This window comes from Rhinatrema bivittatum, chromosome 8 (genome assembly GCF_901001135.1).
Source record: "Rhinatrema bivittatum chromosome 8, aRhiBiv1.1, whole genome shotgun sequence".
Taxonomy (NCBI): Eukaryota; Metazoa; Chordata; class Amphibia; order Gymnophiona; family Rhinatrematidae; genus Rhinatrema; species Rhinatrema bivittatum.
Genome location: NC_042622.1, coordinates 154,494,072 through 154,508,480, shown reverse-complemented (window position 1 = coordinate 154,508,480; position 14,409 = coordinate 154,494,072). Strand labels below are relative to the sequence as shown.

The window sequence follows — 14,409 nt, the reverse complement described above, 5'->3', positions numbered from 1 at the left end:
TTATTCAGTGGTCGCAACAATTCAAAAGAGGTTAATTTACCTTTGTTACAGGTTTACTGAGAGACTGCTTGTGGCACAGTAACTTAAGTACCAAGAATACAGTAAACCTTTTGTTTCTGTCTCCATCTGCTGGTAGGAGAGAAAAACCCATCCATTTGTAGTAGTCTGATAGGACTCAAAGAAAGAAAATTAGAATGTAAGAACCAATTTTCCCTTATCATATTGAGTTGTATCATAGATATAGTTTTCTATTAGCACATTTAATTGATAAATAGCATTATATTAGTTCATTTTTAAGTATGGACACAAGAACCTAAGATGTCATACTGAATCAGACCAAAGGTCCATCAAGCCCATTATCCTGTTTCTAACAGTGGCCAATCCAGGTTACAAGTACCTGGTAGGATCCCAAAAGGTTGATAGATTCCATGCTGCTTATCTCTCCTTATCCCTCACCTTCCTATGGTTGTTTATTGATACCTGTTTATTGTTTGTTTTTACGTGACTTTTATTATGTATATTTATTTGTAAACCATTTTGCCTGACTTTTTAGTTGTAAAAGCAGTATATAAACCCTTTTTAAATACATGAATTACTAGTAGATTGAGCTATTGTTTAATTCTTTGCTATTAATGTGTAATCACTTAAAAATTATTTAGCCATCTCATTACTAAGTTAACTGTTTCCTCTGCTTCCCTTGCTCTCCTCATCCCCTAGGGTATGCCTATTACTCCAAATAGCATAGCAATATATAGTGAATAAAGTGAACTAGTTCTGAAGAGGGAGGAGAATAAGGGGCAAGACCCAAAGTGGTACCAGAGAAGCGGTGTAACGGGTGAGTCGATGTAAAGAGGGGTTTAAAGTAAAGCTGTAATCCATGACATACTCCCCTTCTCATTTCTGGCAAGATTGGGCGGTCGACGGAGAGCATGATCGACTTTGTGGTGACAGACACGGCACCTAGTGGTGGAGGCAGCGGCGGGTCCGCACAAAGCACCATCTCTCGCTATGCCTGCAGAGTCATCTGCCAGCGCAGTCCACCCTATACCGCCAGGATCTATGCAGCAGGCTTTGACTCTTCTCGCAACATCTTTCTTGGGGTGAGTGAGGGCATTTGGCCACTACAGTCACCTGCTGTGATGACATAGCTGGGACTGTGGTGTCACGGAGGAGGCAGAGATACAAATCTGTCTTGGGTAAGCCGTAACCAAATAAAAAATGTCTGTTTTGCTCCCTTATCTGACTCTCATCAGGAACCTTCTGCTGTCTGTAAGACATCTCTCCTTACTCTTGTCCAACCAGCTCTCATCAGGGATCCTTCTTCCCACAAGCAGGGATGGACTTACAGATAGGCAGATTATGCAACTGGCAGCTACTATGCCACCAGAAATACATATTATTATATAGCAGGGGTAGGAAACTCTGGTCCTCGAATGCCATAAACAGGTCTGGTTTTCAGGATACCCACAATGAATATACATGATATAATATCTGCATACAATGGAGACCTTGCATGCAAATATATATCATGCATTTTCATTGTGAATATTCTGAAAATCAGACCTGTTTGTGGCACTCGAGGACCAGAGTTGCCTTCTCCTGTTATATAGGAATGGCTGGCTGATTTTTTGTTTAGTTAAAATAATTTGTAACTCATTCTCAGCAGTGTACAAAAACAAAATATAAATAGGAAAACACACAAAAAAGCTTCATTCCGTTTCATCCTTCTACACCAGTACAGATGCATGGGTTTCCTCCCTTTATTAGCAGATGGAAACAGAGGACACACCTTTTTCCGTGACATCATCATTGGTAGTTACTATGATGCAGCTCCAGCAGAAAGCCAGTTTTCTCTTCATCCAGTCAGACCAGTGCATTATATGCTCACCGACCATCAGATGGAGAAAAAGATCAACAGACTCAATGATGTCACTCCTTATATGCATATGTACTACCACCAACCTGCCAGTATTCTGTCACTAGCAGATGGTAGGTAAGCATGCTGTGCTTTGGACTGCAGCCTAGTAGGCTGAAAAGCAAAGACTGGAGGAGCTCTCTGGTTGAGAGACTACCACTCCCTCAGTTGAGTGGGGTCCTTGGTATAGATTTAAAAAAAAAAATTAAAAAATGCTTCAGAGATGAAAGCCTTGCACTGCATCTCCACTGTTGAGCAATTCAGGACCAGGGGGGCTTTTGGATGGGATCTCTCTATTTTTCACACCTCCCCTTCCCCTCCTTATTTCTTCCTGGGTTGAGCCTCCTCTTTCTAGGCTGTCCTATAGTATATGGAATTGTGCCTTTAAATCTTTATGCTGGTTAGGCAGCCCAGCGATTTAAAAAGGAAGATTGGCCTGTGTTGCTTCAGTGGTGTTAGACTTCAGCAGCAGGACAGCAGCTTGTTTGAGCTTTAGGGAGCCTGTCTAAGCTGCAATTTCTATGAGTTCCTGAAATTGGCATTTTTCTGTTGGGACCGCGTGTTTCCTCATGTAGCATGAGTAAGATGAGCCAGCGGCTGAGCCTGGGAGAAAGACCATGCCGGGCATAGCCTGTAATCTTAGGAAGAGACAGGCAGGAAGTGCTTCCAAATTCTGCAAGGAGCGTGCTGCGGCTCAGGGGGAGCTCTGCAGCCGCGATTTTATGTGGGGGTTGTGGAGTTGGTAGCTCTGTAAATCAGAAGTTACCTGCAGGATTTCAGAAGCGCCGGCGGCCATGTTACGGCGAAAGAGGATTGTGGCCCTTAGCCCTGTATGTCCTGCTGTGAGTGCAGTGGCCCCTAGAGCAGCAGCCATTCCTGGTGCAGCTGTTCCTGCTTCTCCTGCGGTGGAGATTTCTTCTTTGCCCTGAGCTTTTATTTCCCAGGTGTTCTTTAAGGGCTTGCAGGCTATGTATGGGGCAGCCTCCACTTCTCCTTTGCCCTTGGGCTCTTCCGCCTCTGGGGGCAGAAAAAGGATGGGGGAACGAGAGGAAAGGAGACTGGAAGAAGATGATTTGTCTGCATCAGGGGACTCCCTTGACGGCATTAATAGGTTGCTTGGAAGAGAGGGAAGGTCCCCCTGAAAGTGAAGATGATGCCTCCGTGCTGAGTCTCTTTTATAAAGAGGAATTGGCAACGTTTGATTTCTCGGTCTCTGTGTATGTTACATATTGCGGAGATAAGAAAGAAGAGAACTTCCCTCTTTCAAGGAAGATTCAACTATGGTCAGCATGATGAACTCTCCTCTCTCTTTGTCAAGAAGCACAAGATTGTAATTGATTTGGAGTAGATGGCTCCTGAGGCTAATTTTAAGGGTGGCCACTCGCTAGCCAAGCTATATCCTTTGGATCCTCTGGTTAAGGAGAAGTTTCTTTTTTCCAGATTTTAATGCCTTAGTTTGCTCGGTAACTAAGAGAACCACTGGTCCTGTTGAAGGTGGAAATTCAGGCCTAGTTTTCCTCATTTCTTTCATTTCACCTCTCAAAGCTAAGAGTTTGCTTCTTTTAACAATAACTCTCTGGGGAGGCAGACGTCACTTTATGTTTATTGAAGCAGGTTCTCCCTCTCTGACACTTTTCCAGAAGCACGAATCCTTGACTCAGTTCCAGCTGCTGACTGCCTTCAGACTGCAGTTTTTCCTACCTTTCTGGAGATTACTCGGGTCAGGTTCCTTGGGTAGGATTCCTTTTTCTCAACCAGGCTTTCTTCCTCATGGCTTGGGTGTAGCAAGGACCTTGCTGGTTTCTTAGCATTTGCTTCAGGAGTACTAGGCTTCTTTTCTTCACCTGCTAGTCATCCAGCTTGTTTTAACCTGCAGGAAAGAAGGCCTGCCTAGTGAGTCAGCAAGTTTGTTTTGTTTTTAAATAGACGCGCCTATTTCCTTGAGTTTGGTTTTTTTTCATAGGCGAGGGTGCCTTTCCTTCCCCTCACATATCCTCCCCCTCAGTTCCACGTTTCATGGGGGAGTACTTGCCTCTCTGGCCCTTTCCCCTTGAGATAGGAATGAGATAGGAACTCTGCACTGGCCTTCTCCCATCCTGGTCAGTTTTCCGACCTGAAAGAGAGAGGTTGTAGGTCTAGAAACCACCTCAAAAAGCATGAGCTGACAATATTTAAGCAGATTACCTCAGTCCACAATGTTTTGATCTAGGAGAATGATCTCTGTCTCAAGCGGCTTTCGATCAGATTATTGCCAGGTGTGGATTTCTGGTGTTGGATCTTTTGGCAAAGTTGCAAAGATTCGCAAGTTTTTCAGAAAGAAGAGGGACCCTCTTTCCTCTGGAATTGACACCTTGGTTCAGGTTTGTCCCACAGGAGGGATCCTGTTTCCTCCTTGGCCTATAGTGGACAGAGTTCTTCAAAAGATTGCGGGTCATCTGGGTGTCGTGACACACAAGGAATTACTACCAAAGATCCTGATTAATTTTTTTATTTATTGCCTATGTATGCTGCCAGTGCGAGTGCCCTAGGCGGTGAACAAAAAAAATACATAGTAACTGCTTCATACAACATCTAAAACCAATAGAAACAAAGAAACGAATGAACAAAACCATCTCTTGCTCTGCCTATCACCCTTCACAACACACAGCAATCAGCTGCTTTCGGCATTAAAAAGGGCTATCCTGATTCAAAACAAAATAAAACAGTGCCCTTAACAGTCCAGGAGAGAACAGAAATTTCCAGGATAGACCACTTATTCAAATGCCAACCTGAAAAGATATGTTTGTCTTGGCCCTTAAGAGGGCTAGTTTAGTTAAGAGAGGATATTCTTCAGCTGTGATGACCACTTTCTTGGCTTAGAGTATATGAGAGGCTGGAGAATGTTTTGAGGATTGGTGCTCAGAACATCACTATTCTGGATTGGACTTCAGTTCCGATGATCCTGGATTTTTTTTGCAGGAAGGAGAGACTATTAGTTTGGCACTTAATACCTTTGTTAGGAGAGCAGCCCTTTCTGATGTCAAGGGCCACTCCATAAGCCCTTTTGGACTGACTATAGGTGGTGTGGACCCCTGTGTGGTACGGTAGCCAAAGGGCCACATGGGAAGACCCTAGGGTCTACCTTGACCATGGGCAGAGAGACTCCAGGTCCATGTACTGAATTCTGCCTGCTTGCTGCCCGCCTCAACCCCGGACTGTGTTGGATCTCGCCTGCCGCCTGTCTGGACCCTGTATCTTCTGTTGGACTCTGCTGCTTGTTGCCTGTTCCAAAGATCCAGGGTCCGGACAGGCAGCAGGCGAGATCCAACACAGTCCGGGGTTGAGGCAGGCAGCAAGCTGGTGGAATCCAGAATGATCCAAGGCCAAGGTGGGCAGCAAGCAGGCAGAATCCAGAACCGTCCAAGGTTGAGGCGGGCAGCAAGTAGGCAGAGGCAGTGTCTAGAACCAGGCACACAGCGAGCAAGGCAGGGGCACCTGTTGCTAAGGCAAGGAGTCCAGGTCCAGGCAGGCTAAGTAGTCTTGAGCGTGTGACATCATCGGGGCGACTACCCGACTTTACCGCCAGAGTGCGAAGAATTGCGCACACAGATGCGCATGCACGCCCTATACTTCCCTTCGCCAGTCCTAGTAATATATGCCTCAGAGCTTGAAATGGCAGCTCCCTGCCATGCTGTGAGTGAACAAAGCAGAGGAATCTGGGAAGGCAGCTGAATTCTTACAACCTTAAAGGTACAAGTTGCCGTTCACACTCACTAGAGGATCAAGATCTCCTAAATCAGGGTCTGATTCTCATGGAGGGCCCAGCTCCATTTATCTTATGACCTGGTTCTTCAAAGGTCACGATTACATAATAAGGGATTATTTCCTCTAGGTGACATCTATCCTGTTGAAGGCCTGGAAGAATGTTTGTTTGAGTCTAGTATCTGTCTGAAGCATTCAACAAAGAGTAGTCTTTATTGTGATCAGATACTTTGTGTTCTGGCCTTCTTTCATGGCGGGTTGCATTCAGTTTCAAGTAACAGATAATTCCACTTTGTTGTGACCGTCGGTCTTCGACGGCTTTGCCCCGCCTACCTCTCACTACTTGCGGCTCCTCCCGCTCACCTCGGACTACTGGCTGCCGCGGCGTCTGTTTGCCGTCCTCTCCGGTATCCCCGGACTGGCTTTGGTGCTGCTTCCCGCCACGCTCCTCCAAGGTACCTTAGGGCACGCGCACGCACACCGCCCTCATCTTTATTTCCACCCACGACCACCGCAATATCTTGGTCCGACCACAACCTCATCCAAACCAAGTTCCAACTTCAACTCCCCCTCATGAAGCCAGACAATCACACCATCAAATTCATCAAACCCTGCTCCAGCGACGACCTCGCTGATCTACCACCCGAAGCATTAAAGACCCTCAACAAGAATGACGCCAACTCTGCCACCAACCCTTGGATATCCATCAACTCTGATATAGCCAAGTCAAAATGCCCCACCATAAGAAAAATAATCAAAACCTCAACAAAGCACAAAACCCCATGGTACACCCCCAAACTAAAAAGCACAAAGCGAACCCTGAGACAAACAGAAAAAAAATGGAGAAGAACCCCAACACCAGAACTGAAAGACAAATACAGAACATTACTTCACATTTACTCAACAGAGCTTAACACAGCAAAATGAAACTTCTATACAAAAAAGATCCACGAATATCAACTCAACCCTAGGACACTTTTCTCCTACGTCACAGACCTAACCAACCCAAACCAGAATGATACAACCCACGACATCCCCACCATCTCCATCGAAAACCTAGCACACGTCTTCAGAGACAGTCACCAACATCATCGCCAAGATCCCCCCAGTCAACCATGACATACCAGAACTACCCTCACACAGCAACACGTGGTCACAATTTGAACCCGTCGCATCCACAGAAATTGAAACCATCATTCAAAAGACTAAACCCGCCTCCCATCCACTAGACCCCATTCCGATCAAAACCTTAAAACTTGTCATCAAGCTCATATCCAAACCCATAACAGATATCATCAACCTATCACTCGAGCAAGGAATCTTCCCCGACAAACTCAAAAATGCAGTAGTCAAACCCATTCTCAAAAAAACCTCACCTCGACAAATCTGATCCAGCAAACTACAGACCAGTCTCCAACCTCCCTTTCATAGCCAAGATCCTCGAAAAAACAGTCAACAATCAACTCACGGATCACCTTGAAAACCAAAACATCCTACTACCTGCACAACATGGTTTCAGGAAACTATTCAGCACTGAAACTCTCCTTCTCACCCTCTCTGACACCATCCTTAGAGGTCTTGACCATGGCCAGTCCTACCTCTTGATACTCCTCGACATATCCACTGCCTTCGACATCATCAATCACAAAACACTTCTAATCAGACTCAAAGAAATTGGACTGCGAGACACTACAATCAAATGGTTTGAATCATATCTCACAAACAGAACATTCAACATAAAGATAAATACTTCAGAATCATCCCAGATACCCCTTACACATGGCATCCTACAGGGATCATCCCTGGCCTCCACCTTATTTAACATATACCTCCTCCCACTTTGCAAATTCCTCTCAGAATCAGACCTCACATACTTTATATACGCCGATGACATACAAATTTTACTCCCCATAAACAAAACCATCTGGAACCAACTCAGCATGAAAATAACTCAACTTCTCTCACAACTATCACTCTGCCTCAACCAAAACAAGACAGACATCCTACATATATCTAACAACCACTCCTCACCCCTCCCCAACAACTATACCCCTAAACACATGGGGTCTCAACTTACACATACTACAAAAAGCCTTGGAGTGACTATTGACAACGAACTCAACTTCAAACATCACATCTCCAACATGATCAAGGACGTATTCTTTAAACTACAAACCCTGAAAAAACTCAAACCCCTTATTCATGTCCAAGACTATCAAACAGTCCTCCAAACAATAATCTTTTCCAAACTCGACTACTGCAATACTATACTCCTTGGCCTCCCCGAAACCACCATCAGACCTCTTCAGGTACTACAAAACGCCGCCGCTAGATCCATCACAAACATCAAAAAATGCGACTACATTGGCTACCAATCAGCCAAAGAATCCAATATAGAATCCATAAAAAAATAAACAATAAGATGAACTGGTTAAACTCTGCCATACTCCCATACACCCCACACAGAAACCTCAGATCTTTGGATTCTGGGCTCCTCACCGTCCCCAACTCCAAAACAGCGCACCTCACCTCTACCCGAAAACGAGCCATATCTGTAGTCGACCCCATGCTATGGAACTCCCTCCCGCCCCTCCTTAGAAATGAACCTTCTACTCAAATCTTCAAAAAACACCTCAAAACCTGGCTCTTCCTAAAAGCCTTCCCGCCAGAAACGTAGCCCCCTCCCCTGCTCTGAAATGAATCTTCCCCAGTCCGCCATCAACCACCCTGTGGTTCTCTTTTTAAAATAACTCTACATATCTAATCCTCTGCTACCCCAGCCCTCCTCTATCTCCTCCAAGTCACATGTTAAATGTTATTTCTCAAAGTTACTATGTTAATTAACCTTCTAAGTTGCTATGTAAATCTATCTTTCTAAATTATTATTTAAGTTACAATGTTACAATGTAAAATAAGCAGCTTCTGCCTTATTTATGTTCAGTTACATTTATTTATTTATTTTTATTTATTTAAATTCTTTTAATATACCGATGCTCAAGACCAGGTCTTATCGTACCGGTTTACAATGAACTAGGGGGAAAAAACCAGTTAACAATAGAAGCAGGAAATTACATTATAACAGGGAATGTGGAACTTGGTAGTTAGAGGAAAGGATAGGTTAAACAATTTCTAACAGGAGAACAAAGCAAATAAACATGTAAACCGATGTGATATTTCAATCGAATGTCGGTATATAAAAACAAACAAATAAATAAATAAATAATAAATTTCCGCGTTGGTGCGAACCGCAGGGGCATGCCCCTGATATGACGTCACGCTGCCCGGATATTTAAGCCTACAGTATTTGCTAGCTCATCGAGTTAGCAACGGAAACTCTACGGATGGGATTCGCTCTCCGTACCGAAGCTGCTCTGCCACTCCAGCGTTATCTGGAACTCTTACACCCTTCGGGGTTGTTAATGGGGTACCCGCTCCTTGGGGGCCTCTTCTGCTTCTTTCAGGTGCTATCAGGAAACCGGTACGCGCTCCTCGAGGGCTCATGTTCCTTGAGTCACTGCCTGCATCTTCAAACCTTGGAAGACTTCACTAACAGTTTCCATCTGTGAGTACAACTACCATCTTTTCCACAGTACTGCTTCACTGGAACCAGGTACTCGCTCCTCGAGGGCCTGCCCTCTGTTCCAGTGCCAGATCTCTTGTCTAGTGGAATCTCTGGTACTGCTACGTGAGTACAATACTACTGAGTCTCTCTGCTCTAAGGGATCAGGTACTCGCTCCTCGAGGGCCTGCTCTCCCTGTCTCGGAGCTTCTCCTAATTCTACCTGGGACTCTGAATGCTTCTTATTGTGTACTCATAACTCTGTCTCTTTCCACTACAGCACAGCCTAGCAGAGGATTCGCTGTTCCAGCGTTCTGGGGGAGACCTGCCCAGCCGGGCTCAACATCCACTACTCACTACTGCCACCTCTGCTGGTTTCCAAAACTGTTTAATAAAAGATTCTGATCTGTGTTTGTGTGTCCAGAGTCTAGCCTGACACTGTGGTCCCTCATGGGACTGCCCCCCATGGGCGTGGTTAGCTGCCACAGTGTCAAAGGATCCACCCAAACATCAATAACCATAATCACTTGTAGAGGAGGATTTCATTGGTTTTTCACCAAGATGTTTTGTCTATTTCCTCCAAGGGGTTTAACATCTTTGACCCTTTAGATCCTTGAATCCTAGGGTGGGATCTTAAATTGGATCCTAGAACTTTAGGGGACTCACCATACAAGCCTCTTAATGTTTTTCTGTAAGTTTTTTTGTTTTTGTTTTGTTTTTTTATCGCTGAAGATGATTTTTTTGGTGTTTTTTTTGTTCAGCTAGAGGCATTTCTGAATTACACCTTGTCTTGCAGAAATCCTTTTCTGGTCTTCTAATCCTTTTCACTGTCTTGTAGATCAGCCCTTTTTATCTGATCCGACTTAAATCAGACACCATCACTACTGGCTATCACGAGAGGGGAGTGTCACTTCAGTACGTAGATACCCGTTGGATTCTTAAGCCTTTCTTCGGAAATTTGATTAATTTTAGAGCTTTGTAAAGGCAACGAACCTTCCAAAGTCCTTAAAGGAAAAAAAAAAGCAATTGATTCAGCTTATTTACTGAAAGCTCAGCAGCTTCTAGAGGTCCTTCAGGGAAACTCGGCGAAAGCTCAAATTTATTCTTGGGTGGTACTGCCGATCTTTCCCTAGAGGATATTTATAAGGCAGTCACTTGGTCTTCCTTTCATTCTCTCACTAAACATTTTAGTCTGGATGTTCATGTAAAGGAGAATGCTGCTTTTGGAGCTGGGATTCTCAGGGAAGTCCTAACTTCCCCTCTCTGAAATTAATTAATTGGGCTTGGAGACTTCCCATATGTCTAGTTTGGTGTAGCAGGATGAAAAAGAAAGAGAAACTTTTAGCCTTGCCTGACAATTTCCTTTTCTTGAATCTTGCTACACCAGCACAAGACCCTCCCAGAAAATTGGGCCTGCGCAGTCTTTGAAGCAATGTACCTCAGTTTACACAAATTGAGGTTACTTTTAGCTTTTCCTTTTACTGCTTCATTTAACCTAGAAAGGTTTTGAAAGAGGATCTTCTAAAGAAATGATCCTTCCAAGTGTTTTAAATTATGTACATATTATTTAAGAATTTGAATTTGTTTTTATTTCCATAACTTTGATTATAATACTGGCTTTTTGCTGGAGCTGCACCATCGTAAGTACCAGTGATGTCCTGGAAAAAGATGTGTCCTCTGTCTCCATCTGCTGGTAGGGGAAGAAAACTCATACTTCTAGACTAGTGTAGCAGTATTCAGAGAGGAAATTATCAGATAAGCCTAAATTTCTCCTTTATGCGTCATTGCTAGAGACCCCACCTTATATCAGCCACAACTTTGGAGAGAGACCATACTGCTCCCCCCAAGCCTAGATATTGGAGGGGGCAGAAAACTGTGCAAATGCCTATGGGCAGCTGAGGGGTTAAAGCTGCTGCTCCTGCTGTCCTGCCCCAGGACAGGAGTAAGGTCCAGTCCTGGGTGGACAGGACCTTACTCCTGTCCACCCAGTTCTTATCAAGGATCCTCACTTCTTCATTACTCCTCCCTATCTCTCTTTCAGCAGGGATCATCCGTTTGTGAATGCTTCACTGTCTACACCTATCCCTGAATATCTAGTGTTTCCCCTGCATATGGTGACTCTTACCTTTGCTTTCCAGGAGCGGGCAGCTAAGTGGCGGACTCCGGATGGACTGATGGATGGGCTGACCACCAATGGAGTCTTGGTCATGCACCCCACAGGAGGGTTCTCTGAAGACTCATCCCCAGGAGTATGGCGGGAGATCTCAGTCTGTGGCAATGTGTATGCACTGCGGGAGTCCCGCTCAGCACAACAGCGGGGCAAGCTGGTAGGTGGGAAGGTTCCACTCCCTTACACTGGCTTCATTCTCCACTCTGGGAAATTTAGATAGAGTTCAACCCTGTCTTTGTGTAGTATTAATCTGCCTGTCTTAGAATCCCATAGATGCAATGGGGGGTCAAAACCAGGACAAGCTTAGCTCAGTCCTTGATGTCGTAGAGCCAGAGCTTTTCCTCTGGGTTGGGGGGGGGGAGAGGAAGGGGGCAGTATTATGCTTTTGGACAGAGAGCGAGCATTGAAGAAGACATCCCAGAATTCCCTAGCAGTAGACATTTCATCTGCTCCTTTCACAAAAGTCCAAAAAAAAAGAAACTGAGGAGTGGGAATGGGGAGGCAAGGTATGGTATAAGGTGCAGGGTACACTCTTATAAACCTTCTGATGACTTTAGGTAACAGCTGAGCCTGCCTGGTGGCAAACAGATGTGAAATCTTTCCTCAGCCACAGTTCTTCTGTTCACCATTAGGTCTGGCATTGTGACTGCAGAGAAGAGAGATTCCACTGCTTCTCATGTGCCTTTCTGTCTCTTTGCAGGTTGAGAATGAGACTAATGTTCTGCAGGATGGCTCACTTATTGACCTGTGCGGTGCCACCCTCTTGTGGCGGACCACAGAGGGCCTGCGGCGCACCCCAACACTGAAACAGCTGGAGGCACTGCGGCAGGAGATCAATGCAGCTCGTCCCCAGTGCCCTGTGGGCTTCAACACTCTGGCCTTCCCCAGCCTGGCCCAGCGGGAGGTGGTTGAGAAGAAGCAGCCCTGGGTCTACTCCAATTGCGGCCATGTCCATGGCTACCATGACTGGGGCTTTCGCAAGGAGAAGGGGGGCGTAGAGCGGGAGTGCCCCATGTGCCGGCGTGTGGGGCCCTATGTACCACTCTGGCTGGGATGCGAGGCTGGCTTGTATCTGGATGCGGGGCGACCCACTCATGCCTTCTGTCCCTGCGGCCACGTTTGCTCAGAGAGGACTGTGAGGTACTGGTCACAGATTCTGCTGCCCCACGGGACCCATGCCTTCCATGCCGCTTGTCCCTTTTGTGGGACATGGCTGACAGGGGGCCATGAACAGATCAAACTCATCTTTCAGGGGCCTGTTGACTGAAAGACATTAAAAAAAAAAAAAAAAAAGAAATGGATGCAAAGAATAAAAAAAAAATAGAAAAAAGAAGGGAAGCAGTTCTGTGTTTATTATAGAGACAAATATGTGGGGTAAAAGCTTCCTTCTCCCCTTTACCCCATCTATCCATCCCATCCATATCAGCTAAATTCAAGATTCTTGAGCAGTGTTGCCTCCTCTATGCTTTTATTGCGTGGTCTCCTTCCTTATTTGCCCTACTATGTTTTGTTACTTTTATTTTCTATCTCCCTCTGGGGCTGATGCAATACAGTGTGCGGAGCCGCGTGTACCCTTTAACCCGCAGTCGAATGCAGTTTGGCGCTCATAAATTAACGCATGCTCTAGGCAGGCATTAATTTCTGAGCACTCACACAAGTTGTACAGAAAAGCAAAAACTACTGCTTTTCTGTACATATGAAATAGGAGAAGGAAAACTTTAAAAAAGTTTAAAAGAAAAAAAAAAAGTTTAAAAAATAATCCCGGCCGCCAGGTTCGTGAAATGGATACTCAGTTAAGAAGCGTCAGTTTCCCCAACCTGTGGCTGTGCACTGATTTAGGAAACCAGATGCTGATAAATTCAGCATGTGTTTTCCTAACTAGCGGGTGGCCACAGACAGCAAACTGGCAGTGCTTGCTGATTAAAATACTCAGTGCGCGCTTTCAGCGGGTTTTTTTGTTTTGTTTTTTTTGCATCTGCCCCTCTGTGTCTTATGCATCTCAATGCAACACCTGAATGGAGCTATGAAGATCTGCTGGTGCTGTATTCATTTTATATTTATCAATGCAATGTCTCAATGGGGGTGGGAGGGAAAGTTCTGATGAGCGCAGTGGAATCCTGATTTAGTTATATTCATAGCAGTAGAAGTGACAAGGCAGGAGGATATTTGAAATTTTTAATAAACACAATTTACAGACAAAAATAATCAGAAGTATGAAAGATCTGGGTGATAGTAGTTGGTCCTATACATTGTATTATCAATATGTTAGTAGTAAAGGTGAGTTAAACTGTGCTGTTACTCATATTGCACGCTGGACTGGCTAGGGGTTTGAGGTTCTAAAATTCTTGTTCTTTCTTTAAAAAACACAACAAAACGTGAAAGCTGATGCCCTATCACATAACTATCCTACCCTACTGCAGCGTGCCTGCATAAGAGTTGTGGAATTTTACACAGCTATAGCATAGAAGGGTGTCTTGAAGTCTACGAAGATGAATGAGAAAGGCAAGAGCTATTTAAGAAGTGGGCCCCAGTATGCTCCATCTACTTGAATGTTCTGTTACAGAGCTGCCAAGGGACCTAAGGAGGAAGATATTAGGCTAGTGCTGAATGTTTGACAATGCTATCCAGATCTATGCTGTTACCTGCAGTGATGCTTTCAAATAGTAAAGAAACAGGGACTACCAATACTATAACAGGTTGTAAATTAAAACAGGACTGGTCAAGTATCTTCTTCCTTGAACTGAGTCACTTTTGGCAGCTCTGATCGCCATAGAATTAAGACACTCCCCTTCCTAGATAAATCAATGTAGCCACAAGCGAGCAAAGCGAAAGCCAGCCTACTGCTGTTTTTTCTAAAAAAAAAAAAAAAAAAAAATCGAATTACAAATCCATAGGACAAATTCAAGAGTGGATCAATCTGGTTGGGTATTCTAGGGTAAGGAAGCAAACGTACTAGCTAGCCCAAGGTATAGCCGTGGTCTTGCTAATGTTGCTACCTGCCCCAGATTAAGCCTGAAAGACTAC

The 14,409-nt window shown here is 44.7% G+C and overlaps 1 protein-coding gene across 2 annotated transcripts in view; it reads left to right on the top strand.

Moving 5' to 3' along the window:
- Positions 1 to 12,678, top strand: part of PELI3 (pellino E3 ubiquitin protein ligase family member 3) — a 47,841-nt gene extending 35,163 nt beyond the window's left edge. For both annotated transcript variants that reach the window (XM_029613236.1, XM_029613235.1), the window contains exons 5-7: positions 909 to 1,100; positions 11,354 to 11,542; positions 12,086 to 12,678. In XM_029613236.1, coding sequence (XP_029469096.1) covers positions 909 to 1,100; positions 11,354 to 11,542; positions 12,086 to 12,652 — 948 coding nt within the window. In that variant the 3' untranslated portion in view covers positions 12,653 to 12,678. The remainder of the gene's footprint in view (positions 1 to 908; positions 1,101 to 11,353; positions 11,543 to 12,085) is intronic.
- Positions 12,679 to 14,409: the final 1,731 nt, after the last annotated feature.